Source organism: Colletotrichum orchidophilum, assembly GCF_001831195.1.
Source record: "Colletotrichum orchidophilum strain IMI 309357 chromosome Unknown Scaffold_196.1, whole genome shotgun sequence".
Classification (NCBI taxonomy): domain Eukaryota; kingdom Fungi; phylum Ascomycota; class Sordariomycetes; order Glomerellales; family Glomerellaceae; genus Colletotrichum; species Colletotrichum orchidophilum.
Window position 1 is genome coordinate 1 of NW_019173152.1, and position 17,569 is coordinate 17,569.

At 53.7% G+C, this 17,569-nt stretch overlaps 2 protein-coding genes across 2 annotated transcripts; both read left to right on the forward strand.

Moving 5' to 3' along the window:
* Positions 1-1,799: 1,799 nt before the first annotated feature.
* Positions 1,800-4,489, forward strand: CORC01_13500 (uncharacterized protein; the record flags this gene model as incomplete). Its single annotated transcript, XM_022625117.1, has 5 exons — positions 1,800-2,356; positions 2,416-2,688; positions 2,738-3,586; positions 3,687-4,275; positions 4,340-4,489. 5 exons carry the CDS (start codon positions 1,800-1,802, stop codon positions 4,487-4,489), a joined length of 2,418 nt encoding a protein of 805 aa, XP_022468362.1.
* Positions 4,490-11,730: 7,241 nt separating this feature from the next.
* On the forward strand, positions 11,731-13,545 carry CORC01_13501 (uncharacterized protein; the record flags this gene model as incomplete). The annotated part of the gene is made up of 1 exon (XM_022625118.1): positions 11,731-13,545. One exon carries the CDS (start codon positions 11,731-11,733, stop codon positions 13,543-13,545), a length of 1,815 nt encoding a protein of 604 aa, XP_022468363.1.
* Positions 13,546-17,569: the final 4,024 nt, after the last annotated feature.

The window sequence follows — 17,569 nt, forward strand, 5'->3', positions numbered from 1 at the left end:
GGGTGGTGGGGGGGGGGGGGGGGGGGGGGGGGGTAAAGTGTCGTGGCCAACATGTCGCACGTAAAACTGTGCTACAAGGGACAAGACCGCGCTCAGCAGAGCGTCCAGTAGTCGCATATGTAGCCTTCCATGACTACCGGTCTTCGAGTGAATGGTTGGTCATTGGAAGTGAATATGCGAGCTTCGAAAGATGTACTTGGTGAAGGATTGTACCATCGGAAAACGACATAATAGTGACATATCACATCCATCCCGAAGCGCACACTTGTTTTCTCTAATGTCCGTCCAGTCTCGGATTCGTTCCCTCAAGTGAGAAGTCGCGGCCCAGTATACTGTGCAGTTTGCTCGACGAAAAGCAGAAAACAGACATACGGGGAAGTCGGAACTTGCTGTGAGGGAGGGAGTCTGAGCAAGGCCGTGTATACGGGCATTGTGGTGCTCGTGGTCGTCAACATGACTGTACTGGAGACATTGCGGCGGCGTCATGGATAAGGGAGTGCGCACTTGCGCAAAACTTTTCGAGCAGCTTGGTCAGCTTCAACGCTGGATAAAGCGGCAATCGAAAGCGCAGCAAAAGTGTTGCAACAGCGGGAGGCTCCGGTTGGCGGACTACATCAAGCAGCCAATAGTCCGCCGAGTAGTAGATGCGATGATGCCCAAGACGGCTGTTCGGGTTCGTGAAGCTCGCTCACCTACCTAGGTACTTTCATAGCTATGCAAGCGGAGGCTGCCGGGCGAGAGACCAACATTGACATCCTCGATGCCGCAGAAGGACGAGTATGTAGTCCATATCCTAGCCGTGGTATTCCAAGCTTACATAGTAGGTACTTTAGGTGCTTCTGTCATGGTCGGTTGTGGCCGTGGTGGAAGTGGAAAAATGGCGAACCATTTGCTTGGGACGCCTGCTGGTTGCCTTACTGGTTGCCTCGTGTGGTTGCCTGCATTTTCCTGGCTGCTGATTGGATGGAATGAGGCGACGGCGTGGTCTGCTCACCGAGAATTACCCAAAAAGCAGGGCGGACAAGCGAACGACTGCGCCCTCACGGGTGCCTCATTGGCCCAGTCCCCCAAGCGATCCCCCAAGCCGCGACTTCCTCACATCAGGCACGCCCTTCATCCGTCCTTTGCCTTTCCCTCTTGTTTGAATGACTACAAGTTGTCTCCTACCCGTGTCCATGTCGCCTGATTGAAACCTTCGGTTCTCTTCCATCTTGTCGTCCTTCACCCAGCGATTTGCATCCTGCGAAACTTCGCCCGCTCAGTCGCCCAGCTACCCATGTCTTTCTAGGTAGTCCGGCAGTGCTGTCCTCTCCCGGCTCCGACCGACCCACTACGGACCGGTAATTGAACTGCATCAACCTGCCCCCTTCGCTCGGTCGTCTGGATTCCTCTTCGTCCAAGAACGTCATCCCAGACGTCAACGTCCCCATCTGCGCTGACGTCGGGCCTTCACGGTCGAGTCACGCCTTATACTTGGTGGACCCGATCGAGTCAAGTGCCTGTTCGCCAGGCCTTGAACATCGTAAAGGCTGTTAGGTATCATTTGGACCGTCCTTGGTTCTGACTCGAGTTAGTCACCCTCCTCTCCTTGTCCATCAAGTTCTACCTCGCTCCAAGATTGCAATGAATTCGGGCCAGTGCCCCTTGACTTGATAAACATACCCACACGTTCATCTAGTCAATACATCATGGTCTGACGTACGAGTAGTTGCTAGCAGTAGTCACTAAGTCGAGCCGGCTTCTTCACATTCTCTTCCGACCTCCGATTGGTGAAGAACTGCCTCAGACTACCTACAGTTATGGATCCTACGAAACAGAGCCAGATGGCTTCTGTGCATGGTTCAGAGACCCGAGCCAGTGTAGGAAAGTCGACCAGTCAAGGCTTTGCTCCTCAAAAGACGCCAGTGCCATGGGCGTTGATGAATTTCTACGGGAATGACACTTCCTCGCCTTGGGTTCCTCAGGGAATTTTTGTAGAGTCTCAACAAGGTCAACAGGTGAATGTTCCAGGCGATTCGCGGCGACGCAACCAGGCTGTCTTGAATGGCCCATGGAGAAGCCCCCTGCCTTCAGACTGCGGTACCATTCCACAAGGCTATTTGCCTTCAGACTCTGGTTATGAGAGTAGGACCAAGCACAGTGTTGAGAACGCATCTGTCTTTAACGATGTGGATCGAAGCCAGGATACTCACAGTATCTCGGGCCAACTGATGGACATTCAATTTAGCGGAACGCCTACCGAGTCTCAATGGAACTTGGCGACTCCGTCAATGTCAGTGACTCATCATGGCGCAGTCGATAACAAGCTGGTTTGTCAGAACTGCGGTGCTTCTTGCAAGACCAAGTCGGAGTTGAAGTGAGTATTGAACCTATCTGCTTCATTTGAGCCACGCAACGCTAACCTTCCTTGTGAAGCAAACATCATCAACGTCATCGCAAGGCCTTCAAGTGTGAAGTTGAAGGATGTAGCCGTACAGAGGGTTTTGGCACCACGAATGACCTCGAACGGCACAAGGGAAGCGTGCATCCCGAGATCTTCAACCCAAGTCTGCGATACCGCTGCCATATTGGATCATGCCAAACTAAGGACAAAAAATGGCCTAGAGCTGACAACTTCAGGCAACACCTGAAGCGCGTGCATCATCAAAATGTCAACTCCGAGGATGACCTCAGCGATTTCGTCTTCCAGTGAGTGAACAATTGTGTGCAATTGGTCAATGCGCCTAACAGATTGCAGACCTCCTGCCCAACGGTCATCAGGGCCAACTTATACCCAAGATGCACAAAACGTCCTCGAAGGTGTGGGCGTGGGATCAGAGTTCTATCAGGCCAACTCCATGACTTGGGATGGCCCATCGCCAATTTTTGAGGATGTTCAGCTCTCCCCTCAGGAATCAGTCGGCGGCATGGAGATTGTACTCGTCGATCCGTCCCTGGCGCGAATGAACGGCGCAGTGTCCGGTGCCTGTCTCGAATCGCCCATTGCCGACAAGGTTATTTCCAACGCCCAATTGCACGACAATGATTGCCACCCGGTGTGCGACAGCTCTCAACCCCGTCAGCAATACGTACAGCCCGGGGAAATTTCGAAAGCGCCATCTCCAAGGGCCATGACTGGAACACGAAGGGGCCAAAAATCTAGTGTCATTCGCGAAGCCCAATCCGCGAGTGCTCCTGCCGCCGTGAGCTTGAACATCGATCCCAATGCCAACAAATTAAACAGCACCCGCAATGATACATTCGAGGCCTCCCCAACAGATGTTATGGATTGTGAGGTCACTAGCACTACCCCGATCCCTCGCGCGTCGGACGATACAAGTACTGGCAGCCAACCTGCCAACGAAGATCCAGCTCAGGGGGAGAAAATTTTCCACCATCCTATTCTCTTGTCTCCAAGCAAGGGTCCGAGTGAGAAGACCATGCTTGAATGTCTTTCGAAGATGCCTAGGAGTATCATCGAAAGATTCATGAAGACTCAGAAGGAATCAAACCTCGAGGGATCTACACCAACGGCAAACAGCAGTGCTGACAGCCAGCATCAGTGCTCCAGCTGTGCGAAAGTCTTCAACCGCAAGTGTGAACTCAAGTATGTATTGCTACTCTTATCTCATATATTCAGTCCGTTAACCAAGAGATAGGAAGCATATGAAGCGTCACGAAAAACCATATGGATGCACGTTTGCCAGTTGTAAGAAGAAGTTTGGCAGCAAAAACGATTGGAAACGTCACGAGAACAGCCAGCATTTCCAGCTTGAGGTGTGGAAATGTCACGAAAAACGGTCTGAAGATGACAGTGAGAATTGTGGCAAGGTCTGCCATCGCCGAGAAACTTTCCGAAGCCACCTTAAAAATGAACACAAGATGGACAACATGTCCAATATTGAGCAGACCCTCGAGAAGTGCCGCGTCGGTCGGAACGGAGAACCGAAGTTCTGGTGCGGCTTCTGTGGCGAGATAGTCGAAATCACACGCAAGGGTGCCAACGCCTGGGCCGAAAGATTCGATCACATCGATAACCACTACGCTGGACGTGGCGGCTTGACCAAGAAGGACCACTCCGAGTGGGCAGCTGTCGATCCCGACACGGCAGACGTGGACCCCACCGGGTCTCAAGATGACTTGAGCGATGCAGAATCAGCTGATGATGTAATTGTTTCCGGCTCGCGGAAGTCGACGAACAACGGCAAACTTGTCAATGGCCAGTCGAGAAAGAGAAGCTTGGATGACGGCGCCGAACCTGACCATAAGCGGATGAAGACATACATGTGGTCCTGCGTGAGTTGCTCATAATCACCCACGCTTTGACTTGCTTAGGAATGCTAACATGGCACCTGGCCAGTGCTCGTGTGAGTGTTTTGCAGACTATACAGTGCATTCGACCTGTGTGGGCTGCTATCACAGGCGTTGTCCTCAATGCAGTGGAGAGTGGGTTCAGATTCAGGAAGATAGGGACGCCAAAAGCACCGGCGGCAACTTGAACCACGTATAGAGGTATTCGCTTGCCAGGAATGCAATTGCCGAAGATATTCCGTTGAAAGCATCCTCTGTACCCACGTTTCGCTAAGGAGGACATGGAGTTATGATGGACGGGCGAAAGATGACATGATGGAAGTGCTCCACGAAGGGACGATGATCCCCCTTTGCTTGTTTGGATTTATCTTTGCTACAGAATTTGCGGCTAGTCCTTGCCTATATTCCGATTTCAATATTCCTCATCAAAGTAGAGCAAAGAAAGAGAAAGGCGGGCGTCTCGGGCAGCGCCTGTCAACAATGATATCCTTCCCACAATGCAAGTCCGAGATCCACACCCTCGGTGAAAGCAGTTCCCTCATTACCCCTGTCAAGTGTTGCGCCCATCAACACCGTTTATGTGTCTTTAGGGAGTGCCTGACATCTCTTGATATGATATCCACGTGGGTGACGACGGCGTGTGTGTGTGTGTGTGTATCCCTGGCAAGAACTCATAACCATGTGTGTAAGAACCCCCGGAACCAGACATTGGCTCCTTTCCACGATGCCCTCCTTGGGTCTCTTCCGGACCCGAATCGCACGAAAGAAGCGCAAACAACTCTATAGCCACCCTCATCCCGCATCGGGGTAGAACAACTCATGGGCTAATAGGCTGGGAACCAGTAAAAGAAGAGATCCCGTAGAAGGCGTCGGCTCTTTGACAAGCACATTTCTTCGACGGCAACCGTCCCAGGACCTGGGCATTGGGTAAATGGTGTTTGCTTCCCTTCTGGAAGCCGCTTCAGAAGAGTTGCGCCATTGACGTGGGCGCCACGGATATCGGGAGCCACTCATGAGTCTGCTCCGATTCCGTAGGACTGGTCGGTCACCCACCATCGGATCAAGTTCACAGGCACCCCCTCCATCTTTGTAAATGATACGCTTCTTCATCTGCGTATTCTCCCAACTCTTCTTCGCCGTCTCCTTTCGCCTCCCTCAACCTTCCAGGCATCCGTTCCAGCTCCTGGGCCTCCATCTATTTTGGGGTCGCAAGACATGCCGGGCCAGCCACAGCGGAAGCAAACAACACAGTATTGGCCCATAACCCGAAAGTCGAACCATTACCCTGTACAGAGGGGTGGTCCACGTTGTGTAACGTGTGGAAGCCGGGGGGGGAAGGTAGGCGAGGCATGGCTAGGCAGAACAGGGCAGGGCAGTGCAAGGTTGGGCAGGCGCAGGAAGCAGGAAGCAGCAAACAACGAGGCAGGAAGGTAACGCAATGATGTGCATGCAACACGCCTCGTGGAAGATATGTGCATACTTTCTTTCTCATCTCCTTCGAATCTTCTCAGCCCTCGGCTTGTATCCAGAGGGGGTGTGCGTGGTTGTGTGTGTGTGTGTGTGTGTGTGGGCGTGTCATCTCTATGCTTCGAGGTGGCTCGAGGGTCTTGTGGGAAAAGGAGCCGCGGAATTTGAGTCGACGGAGAATGTTGCGTGTGGGAAAACGTATTGTCAGGGTTCGCGTCCTGCATCATTGCGGCGAGTTGGATCCGACGGCTCACCTTCTCTCTGGGGACGGGTAGCTGCTGGGAAATTGGTCGGTCATGGGAACAGCTCCGGGTTATGAAATGGACCAACCATGATCGCGGTGATGTTTCGGAGAGCCAGACAACAGCTGGAAATGAGTGAACAGAGTCTTTGCAGGAGCTTCAAGTAGTAGACCAGGCTACGGATTAATTAGCAAGATGAATACGCATGCCGGTCGACCTCCTAGACCAAAATTGCAACCCTGAGACAATATGTGATCGGGGTATTCAATATCATGCGAGGCTTGGTACTGATTTATTGCTTCAAAACCGGTCCAAGGCGGTCTCAGGAAATCTCATTCTCCAACCCATTAATATCATATGTACGCTCTTGTCATGGGTTCCGCCGATTCACATCCAACAAACTCAAACGATGACGACGATGATGGCTCTCCTCTCGCTAATGTCCCATTGCTGGGTCAATGAGCAAACTACCCTTACTCTGTATTCCGTTATCTACTGATCGTTCTTCTTTAGCCATAAAAAGAACCAGACGAATCTCAATCCCGTCAGCAACGCGAATTCCGAATGTCACGGGGGTCTTGCTTTTGATGGGCCTTGAGGGAAACACCACAAGGTCAACTTCGGTCAGGCCATCTACAGGGTGCCAAAAGGAAGGGAACCATAAGGCGATGAATTACCCTTGAGAACGGCGATGCAGAGTAAACACGAAGGTCTCGATCTGGATCATCTGTTGAAGCTGTTGTGGACCAACAAGCTGGAACCACCGCGGGCGTGTTGTCTCTTTTGGGAGAATCCTTCTCCGAAGATGCTTGCAGATCGTTTCATGGTGGAATATTTGATGCAATGTGACTCCGCCTTGCCGAGGAGAAGTGACTAGAGTTATCCAAGATCTATCTCAATTCCGATCTGCCGATTCTATGGGCAAGGGATTGTTGAATCGAAGAAGCAGGTCTCAGAATCCAGATGCCTAATTAGCGAGAGCCCCTGGAGAGGGCTTTGGCGTTATTGGCGTGAAAAAAAAAAAGAGCACGTTCAGAAATAGAACTGCCGCGCACTCCGCGCGGGTTCTACATTTGTCTCCGCGCGAGTTGCGCGGTCCTCTAAACTCACGTGGGCAACGCTGCTAGACCCGCAGACATTGGGGACGTGAGACACGTTTTCGTGATCCGCAACCTGATAGACCTGCGGAGACAAACCCTGGGTGGACCGCGAGCCCTCCAAGGATCCATTCATCCAACAGTCGCAGAACTTGACAGAGTTGGCTGTCCATGCTTGCCTCTCGTCTTGCGAGCGTCGAGGTCGAAGAATGATGCGTGCTCGATTTTGAGATTTAGCAATCTGTGCAACGATCCGAAAGCAAGGGTTCAGCGGAGTTGGCTCCCGGCTGGCGTGGTTGGGACTCGAAATGGTTGCTGTCTGGGTCGGATTTCAGCGGTTTAGTGATTTCTTGTTCAGCTTTGGCTTGGCCAGCCAATGAAGTCTGTGCCGTGTCATACCTGTTCTAGATGTTGGGGTCTGGATTCTGGGAAAGGAACCCTTGAGCCCCGGGAAGAGAGATGAAGCCACTAACAACAGAGACCCCTAACCTGGCATTTCCCTGTTGCCGTCCCGGCAGGCAAGTACTAAACTTTTACGGTGCTCGTTCCGGGCCACACCTACTACGTACGAGGAAGTTGCGAGCAAGTGGTCGCCTGGGAAGGCCATGATTGAAATTGCGCGACGGAGCTGGAAACCGGCAAAGTACCTAGTAAATATGGCAAAAGTCACATTGATTGGCTGGCTTCTGTTGCTGAGATAGCACGTCCGGGCTAATTAAGGAGGAAACGAGCATCGGCGCGCCATCGTGCAGATAAGTCCGAGAAGAAGCGCTCTGAATTCGATCGAGTCTCAAGTGTAGCAACCTACTCACTCTCGGCGATGTCTGTCGAGTCCCCACGAGTGATCGACAGGCGAGTCCGAAGGAGCCAGGGTTCTCGATCCCCCGACGCTTCGCACATTGCCCAGTCGGTACCGGGTGTGTGCTACTCATGTCCAGAGGGGTGTGTATGCTATAACGGACTGTCTTCAGATAATCGGCGTCCTAGGTGCGCGGATGCGCGTGTACTGTACCCACAAATGGTAGCAAACCAATTGACTGGGTGAAGAAGGCGGGACGAGGGCGGGAAAAAGAGCGAAGGAACGATCGTTGGACGGGCCTTTGGACCTTGCGAAATGCCAAGATTTGCTATTGCTGAAAGGAGGAGAGGCTTGCTGGTGCGTAAATGGATTCACGCCATCATTGCAGTGAATGGGTGTGTGAGCGCTTCCCCAAAGGGGTTCGAAGCCGTAGTGGATGTGACGCGTTGGGATACTGAAGCCGGAACGGAGACACGGCCAACGACGTTCTCTTACTGGGTCGTAACGGCTTGTTGGCAAGGAGGAGCCAGTGACCGGGGGTGATATCGGGGGGTTCCATTTGCTGTGATTCCAAGTACAGATAGTGCAGCGTATGGATATTCCGAGGTGTATCGATGGAGGAATCCATCAGCCAGCGCGCAGGGTTATTGGCAATATCAATATTCGGGGGCCATCGGGGTTTGTGGAGCATAAAGTAAGTCCGAATATGTGCGTCTCGCTCTGTTTTAGCGTGGCTCCGTCCATCTGTCAGTTCGTCCGGTTTGCTATATCCGGGCAGATACCTGGACCGCGTGGGACGTGGAGACGGCTTCAAGGCGCAAGCCAAGGGCAGCCGGCACAGGGGTACCATGGCCTGGGAGTAGTCCCAGTGTAAGCCCGTTGGCCGAATGGCTTGCCTTAGACGGCAAAAGCCGCTGGGCGTGGTGACATTGTGCATGGCAAGGTAGTTATGGGCCGTGGCACGGAGCTTGTTGCGGGACGGTCCCGTCCTCGATAGCGAAGTACCTACCTACCTGGTGCTCCGCCGTAGAAGTCGAGGGAGTGGACGGGAGGCGTGTCGATGACAGGACGTTACACAAGCACCTACCCATCCTTGGCAAGATGTCGGATTTGTGTTGCGAGGACGGGAAGTGAGGGGGAGTCAAGTCGGAATTTGATTTTTCTGCCCAGTGGCTGACCACCTTACATTGCTGGCCCGCGCCTCCTGTCAAGCTGTCACGCTGTGTAGCATTTGCTGAGCTTACCTTAGCTCGCCTACCTTGCCTTATAGGTGAAGCCCACCGCGGGACTTCTCACGGTACCTACAATGTAAGCCAACACTGCAGGCAATGAACAAACTTGGAGTCAAGTTGCATCGAGGAGGGCGCCATCTTTTACAGCCCTGGAGGTGGGAAGGTACTGATACAATTAGATACCTCCCAAGGTACCTGGCCGGTCGAGGTTGTTGGTGCCTTTTCCCCCTTGCTGATGCTCCTGCACCCGCGCTTGTTGCTCGATGATGGTTGACGCTTCATGTTCCATGTCCCTGGAGCCGTCGACCGGACTGGTGGGGTCGGTCCGTAAGGTAATATCTGGAATTCTGCTCGACCGGGAGTCTCTTCTGAGTCTTCTCTCGAATCTCTCCTATCTGGCTCCCCACCTCACCAGTCGATACTAACCTTAGGTATCATGCCCAGTCCTTTTGCGACTTGCGCTAGTCAGCCTGTGGCTGCCTTATTCGGGAGTACGCCTCGTGGGCCGACGAACCAATAGCAAGAAAAGACGTCGAGCTGCATTTGCTGTACCTGCTATACTTGCTGCGCAGATGCGCGATGCGATACGTCGTTTTCCCTTCCTCTGATACCTTGCCTGGGTACCTCAAGGTAGGTATAGATACGTACCTGTCCAAGATTCGGCTTCCAAGCTGGTGTCTTTCCTTCTCTCTGTCTCTCCCGGGTCCCTCTCTCTTCATCTCTCGCAACCAGCTCCGTCCGTCCCACCGTCCCTCTCCGTCTCTCCTCCCTCCTCCACCCATCAACTTCATGGTGCTCTTGGGGTCCTGTCCGCTCCTCTCCACCACAACGGAGCCCCAGCACTGCGTGATCAAGTCTGCCAACCGCGGCCTTACGTCCTCACATTCTCCGATCTGCGCGAGTGCGCGCTCCCTTCTTCGCCCACCGTCTAAACCCCGGACGATCATTTAGGCTTGTGTCAATGTACCTTTGCCTTCTGCCTTTGTCACTGTCAAGGGAAATAGGCACATGGCATGCCTCCATGCCGTGTTGAGACCTTAGCTCGGCTTTCATTTGACCGTCCACCTACTCAGTCAGGGATGTATTCCAGTTGCAGAGGAGCCAAGTATCTCGGCCGACTCCTCATTCCTCATTCCTCAGCGGAGTACCCGGCGCACACCTTCTTCGCACGTCTTCCTTGTTGAACCCCTTGGACGCCATTCAAGCAAGCCAAGCAGCTTGTCGGCCTGGGCTGTGGAATCGAGAGGGTCTGACGCTACGTGGTACGGATGGATATCTTACTCGACACGACCCAAACCCTGGCTCGGTCTTGCTGAAATGGATCAACTATCTGGATTGCAGAGGTCCGACTTATCACGTTCAATTGCCAACGTCAAAACCCATAGCTGGCCAGCATCCCCAGCAAGGATCATCAGCGACGTCTGCAGTGCGTTCTTGACAGACATCACATCTTTGTGGCGGCGGCTGAAGCAGCCAAGAGAAGGGGTAGACAGCATGTCTCTCCTCCGTCGACGCACCTGTCGACTGCCGCGTCGTCGAGTTGATTCGACTCGCATGCACCGACACAGCAACTCGATGATGAGCCTTCGTGATGACCTTTGAGGTCATTGCCCATTCGTCAGAGACAAGGCAACCCGGGTAAGGCAACCCATCGGTATCTGCCTAGAGGCGACGGGAGCCACGTCTAAGCCAACCCATCAGAGGCTACCTCAGAAGCTGTCCGTCCCGTCGGCCGTGGAGTAGAAAGACGGACCAGCCGCAGCCGCAGCCCTAGCGCCTCCTCTCGTCTGCCCTCACCCACCACCACCCTCCAATTGCCCCCCTGACCAGACAGTGGTGCGCGAACCGGCCCCCAACAGAGTTGACCAGCCAGAGCAGACCTGTATAATTTTATACAGAAATACACATCTGCTGTAGCCACTAGAGACTAGGCCCTGATGGTGTGCCAGCCCACACCACACATGTTCCCTGCCACAGTCTTGAGGCTTCAGGGGTGTGCATATGCGCCTGATGATGATGGCCCTCCACCGCACATCCTTGCCTCTTCCTTCTCACCTCTCAATCTGCGCTCGCTGGTCCTCTGTGCCCACATGAGGCTCTGCAAAAAGTACGTACCCGCGCTGATGGGGGTTCTCTTCTGTCCCCCAGAGCAGAGAGCTCTGGGGAACGCCTGGGCGACTGCCCTGGCGCATTCCATGTACTACCAGTATGTTCATACACCTCATGGGTTTATATACACCAGGCTCCGCCTCTTTGGTAGGTGTTCGATGACATTGTCGTGTCTCTTGCTATTCAGACCAAGTATGAAGACAGCGAGTCTCTATATTCGTACACTTGTCAGATTGTCCGCTCTCTTATAACTGCCTCGTCTTTTTGTTTAAGTCTAGAGCACATCCTCCAGCTTTCCAACATCAACAGCCCTTTGGTTTGGTCCTCGATGAAGCCCTCATAACTGGTCGGATCAGTACTACGACGCCTTTCCACCCGGACAAAAGCTACCAGTTACCCTTTCCAAGGAGACTTACATTCGGGGTGCTCCCCTGACCCGTTGGAGCAGACTACCACCACTTTATCGAGCCTTCTACCTTGAGCAAGCACACAGCATGGCCTACTACTATGAGGGTGTCCAAGGAGGGCATTTCTCCAATGATCAGGTGTATTATGAACAGCAGAGTTACGGCCAGATGCCCATGGCCTACCTCGAAAGTTCAACAACCTCGAGTTCCCCGGCACCAGTCGATCCCAGTCTTGGACCCTTCTCCCATTCGCAATGCCAAACCCCATGGCCGGCGCACCAAACCCACCAGATTCAGCAATACATGGACGGACCACGGACAGCCTTCTTCGTTCCTGACCATGCCCAAGGATTGCACAGTCTGAGCCGACCTGCCAAGGAATCAAACCTACTTCCTCCAGCTTCGCAGAGGAGACACGGTTCTCCGTGTTCTCAGCAGACGCTATCCAGCAGTGATTCCCACAGCCCACCCACGGAGAGTGATGTTCTCCCTGCAACTCCCCCGGACTATTCGGCCACTTCTCCTTTCTTGCAGCAAAAGCAGTACACCGGAGATTGGGAAGCCCAGTTCCAGTCTCACACGCTGCTTGGCCTCGACATGCGGAATGCTTGCGTCAACCCCCACGAGGTGAACGACATGTTTGAGAACGAGATAGTCCCAACAACCTTTGACAGCACGGCAACCTTTAGTAACTTCTGCTGCTCAGAGTCTGATGATGCAAGTGTTGTCCAGCACTCGGCTTTCTCGTCACGGCAAATCACCCCAGAGCCTGTTATCAAACAGGAGGCGTCCTTCGTCGAACTCCCTTTGGAACCAAACTACCCTGACCCTGAAACGGGCGATACAAGCATCTTCGAACCTGAGATCAAGGCCGAGCCTCTCGCCATTGACGACGACAAGGACTTAGACTACAAGCCCAAGCATTCGAGGAAACGCTTCCGCAACACCACGACGAAATCACAGGCTCGCCCCTCCGGTTCGTCTCATGAACGAAAGCGATCGAAAATCAACAACAATTCTGGCGGCCTTTCGTCAGCTAGACTGAATGCGACACTTTCGTCGATCAGGACTCCCAAGATCCTTTGCAAAGAGTGCAACACCCCCTTTTCAGACGAGAGCACCCACCAGAAGCATATGAAGCAACATCATACCCGCCCCTTCGTTTGCGTCTTCAACTATGCTGGCTGTCCATCCACCTTCGCCAGCAAGAACGAATGGAAGCGTCATGTAAGCTCACAGCACCTGGCTCTCCAGTACTGGCTCTGCATTCAGGACGGCTGCTGCAAGACAACCAATCCTCCAACCAATCGACGTTCCTCCTCCTCTTCCTCCTGCTCTGCCACGCCGACACCCCCGGCCCTGCCAAACGGCGCCATTTTCAACCGCAAAGACCTCTACACGCAACACGTCCGCCGCATGCACGTCCCACCCGACGTCCGCAAGGCCCAGAAGCAGAAGAAGTCTACCCCTGAATGGGACGATCATCTCAAGATTCTCCAGATCAAGGCAGAGAAAATTCGCTGCAATCTGCCGCGTTACATGCGCTGCCCAGCTATCAACTGCGGGCACGACTTCACCGGACCCCAAGCCTGGGACGAACGCATGGAGCACGTTGCGCGACATCTCGAGCGCGCCGCCGAAGGAAAAGAGCCCATGGTTCACTTTGGCGGAGAACACGACCCAACCCTCACACAATGGGCCTCCAGCGCTGATGTTTACGTTGTCCGCCGGACAAGGAACATGACTGTTCAATGGGAGCTCATTAATCCGCTTAAAGGAGAGGTTGGACCTTCCGCGGGGAACGGGAAGGGGGGTAGCAGCAGCAGTAACAACTCAGTTCAAAAGGAGATTGTCGTTGCAGTCTGCTCCGACGAGGATGCTGAGGGTGAGGATGAAGAGTGATTAACTCCATGACTCAGTCTCCATGATTGATATTGGTCATATATACGTTACTTTGTCGAGCTGTCTCTTCTGACATCTCGGGAGTTGAAGGCTTGTCCTTGCAGTTTGCCTTTCACTTTATTAGATACCTCTTCTTTTGCAGTCTCTCAACTCGGTTCTTCGAACGTCTCTCATGGCTGGAGTTTATGCTTCTGCAATTTGGTTGATCGCGAAGGAGTAATGCGGCTTAGGGAAAAGACTTTCATTTTTGGGCGGAGATGCAGTTGGTAGAACGGAGCGGAAACGAGAACAGGATATAATTCATAGTCATGATCTGATACATATTGATAGTCCTCTGCATTGATACCAACTTGCTACGCTGAACTTCCAGTTTAAGTGCCTACCTTTGAGTGATAGCACTGTGATGTATCCTTTCATCTATGAAAGGACGCCAGCCTCAGGCCTGCCTCGGCACCAAGCTCTGAATAACATACTACAATCCCGCATGGGGACGAAGCGAATGGGAATAGGAGAGGTATGACCCTTTCTCCTCGTACCATGTACCAAATGTCATACCGGTACAGTTCCGCGCAGTGCAACTCCCAGTCATGCTGCCCCTCCCGAGTCCTCCAACGCGGCCAAGCAGTCAAACTGAGCGCGCTTTCAGACAGGCGAGCCGCCAGATACCTTCTCTTCCGCGCGCCATGTGGCTGATTTAAGATGGCTCGGCTGGCGTTTGAGCTTCATCTTTGCAGGGGCAGCGGCAGCAAAGAGCCGTCCGACTTACGCGACAGCGACCACCACTTACACCACTTACACGTTCACCACTGAAAACCTAGTCCCCGCACCAACAGCAGCGGCCGTCACTGGAGGCGACCTCACCTCGAGCCTTGGGGTGTGGGCAGCCCGCGAAACCCTGAGTAATGCGGCTCCAGAGGTACCGCCCTGGCGTTAATCGATACGTCCGCCGTAAGGGATGGGAGGAAACGAGTGGACGGGGCGCTCAGAGAGAGAATGCTGACCTGGTTGGTTGGTTGGTTGGTGGTGGTGGTGGTGGTGGTGGACACTCGCGCTCTTGCATAAGGGAAGTGTTTTCGGATTCTTCTCCCGTTCTGATGAGTGGCTTCGACGAAGGGGGTATGCCTAGCTAGCTGTGAGGTACAGATAGGAAACCGTACCCGCGTGTCGCCCATCGTTCTGAGTTCTGACACGCATTCCTTCGATTCCTTCATCCCATATTCCGTAGGGCGAGGTAGTGGGGAGACGTACGGGGGATGAGGGAATCGAAGGGGTGTGAGTGGTGTAAGACACGAGACAAATACATCGCATGTCGAGGTTGCCTTTCCGGCGGCCCTCCGAATATGGAAAGAAAGAGGGTTAAAACCTGATTTGCTCTATGTCTTTTTTTTTTTTCTTACCCCCTCTCTGCGCTTTGCATGTTCGATTAGACACCATAGGGTGGCGATGGTGGGTGTTGGTCGCGGAGGCGCGGCCCAGACAAAAAAAAAAAGAAAGACTCGGATCGAGAGACAAGAGAATCGATGGGCTGAGGCGCAACCGAACCCGTCAGCACTAGTACGCGTTGGACACCGGCCGGCCGGCCAGCCAGCTCTCGTCCTGCAAGCTGAACATGAACATGAACAGAGTAATTACTTACCTATCCACACTTTTACCTTTTCCCACCACCACCACCACCCCCCGCACGCCGCAGGTGGAGAGGCTCAGCCACGCAACGCAGCTCGCATGCCGCCAACGGTTCTCCGGCCGGGGGCTGGGACGCAGATTAGCCCAGCAGACCATCCACGGGTTTGCCCACACACACTCTCCGTCCCGCGCGCGAGGGCGGCAGCGAAAAGAACATATCCCAATTCCAACAGGGCTCCATCGGATTGTGTGCTGCAACTTATTGGACTGCGCCGCGGCGGCGGCTGGTGGGTGGACACATTAGCCGACGGTGCAGCTTGGAGGAGATGGAAGGGGGTGGGGTTGCTTGCGTCTGCCTGCGTCTGCCTGCGTCTGCAGCGTTTATCTAGATGTGCTTTTCGTGGCAGTGCCGCGAATGTGTTTCTTCTTGAGGCAGCTTTCGCGATGGGACGTTGCAATCGTGCGTGATCATGGCCCCCAAAAACATGTGGTGCCAACAGGCTGGATCTATGACGACGAAGGTTTGGCGGCAAGCGTCATTTTACCGCGCCTGCTTCAGATTGGAAAGCCCGGTAAGTGTGTTTCACGGCTGAGGTTGATCAGAGGCTCCCGAGTTGTCAGTCAGTGGCCTCAGCATTGCACTTTTGTTGCGCTACTGTACGCCGCCTCGTGTTCGAGCGTAGGAAGCAGCTCTCGTTATTCCTCTCCTCTTGGCCCTCAGCGACGACGGCATTCGCTAGTAGCTATTTCCAATCGAAAAAAAGTCGATCTTAGATGCTATTCTAGATAACAGCCCAGCAGGCTTATGCGTATGACGGTTCGTATTTCGCTACAGCTGAGTGCTAGCTTCTTCTCCAACAAGCCGTAGCCTGAAGAACCACAACGAGATCGTGGTGACCTAGGATTGTGGACGGAGAAGCTGAAAATAACTCAAAAAATTCTCTGCACATTTGAAGGAAGTGGTAAAAACGCCTACGCAGGTAGTCACGCGTCGTTGAGACAGCAGGGGGTTAAATCCAGCAGGATCCTTTCCGAGGGGAGAACGCGATAGTGAGCAGTTACTCAAGCTGGTGCCCTTGGTCCATCGGGTGGCTTCTGACGCTTGCTTCCTGGAATGGTATGCTGGCCGTTGCCACGGCATGCGGTCGCCGTTGTATTCATCGACTCCGTGAGTAGTACGGCGCCGGATTGCGGACTCGGGCCCGATGTGGGGCCACGGGGCGCTGGATTCGCGGGGCCGAAGTCGCCCCGACTGGAGGACCGATTAACAGGCAGTCTTCAGTCGTCACTGCCTAGGTATTAAGAAGGTAGTAGCCATTGTGTGAATGAGGCGCCTAGCCGATAATCGCCTAAAGTAAATTACCACCTCCATCAAGGACTTCTTTGTAGCTCCCCAAAGAACAAGTGCTGAGATCATGGCCAAACGTTGAGAGGCACAAGGCGACAGACAGGTGAGGCCAATGCCCGATGGCTCGGCGGCTTCGGTATCAAGTGCCCTGCAAGTCTCGAAAGCGAATGCAACGAACGGGTAACACAAGGATTTTGCATCTACAAGGCATCTTGTCGCCTTTATCAACGGGATCGGCTCGTGATTGGGCATCATCGACTCCAATGTACAGTTTTGGAGGGGCCAAAGTGGGATCATGCTGAGTCGTGTCCGAAGGGGGATGCTGTGGCACCATCGTTGTCTGCCAGCCTGTTGTGCCGCTGTCAGTTGGCGATCAAATCATTGCCCTGGCCCCTTAGCTATAAAGCTTGCGAAGCGTGATTTGATAATCGTGTTCCCCCGGCGACGAAGGCCAAGAATCGCTGGGTCGGAGCAGGTTGTTGGCGGACTGTATCCATACAGTCTGCAGGTTGGCTTCACGGCAACAAAACCAGGGTCCTCTCCTCTCCTGACAGTGCATCCCAAATACGGGAGGTCCCTGCTAAGAAATCCGGCGACTAAACTCCACCGACAGCACCGCCGACCACTAAGTGCCTGGCCCCGTCCACTAAGGTATTCCGCAGGCGTGCATTCTACATCCCTGATAGGATGAACAGGACGGGAGCTCTAGGGAGCCTGCGCCCGCCCCCGCTTCCCTCTGCAAGCTGAGCCATCCTCATTGTACACAGCCGGCGCCGCTGGCAACAAGCGTCTATGTGATACGAGAGATCGAGACGACAGAGAAATTTAAGGAAGGGGAAAACTTCCTTTGCCAATTGGCTATCTATCTGGTCAAAAGCTGACATATTACCCGTGGGACTAGTCTATGCCCTGCTTTCCATTGCCTTCATTGCTCTCTCCTTCACCCATTCATCGCCGTTTGGTTCGCATCCGGAGCTTGTTATACTGCCCGCTTACAACCCACCAAAGAAACACACCCCCGAGCTGAGCTGAGGGTCCCTTCGCTACGTCATA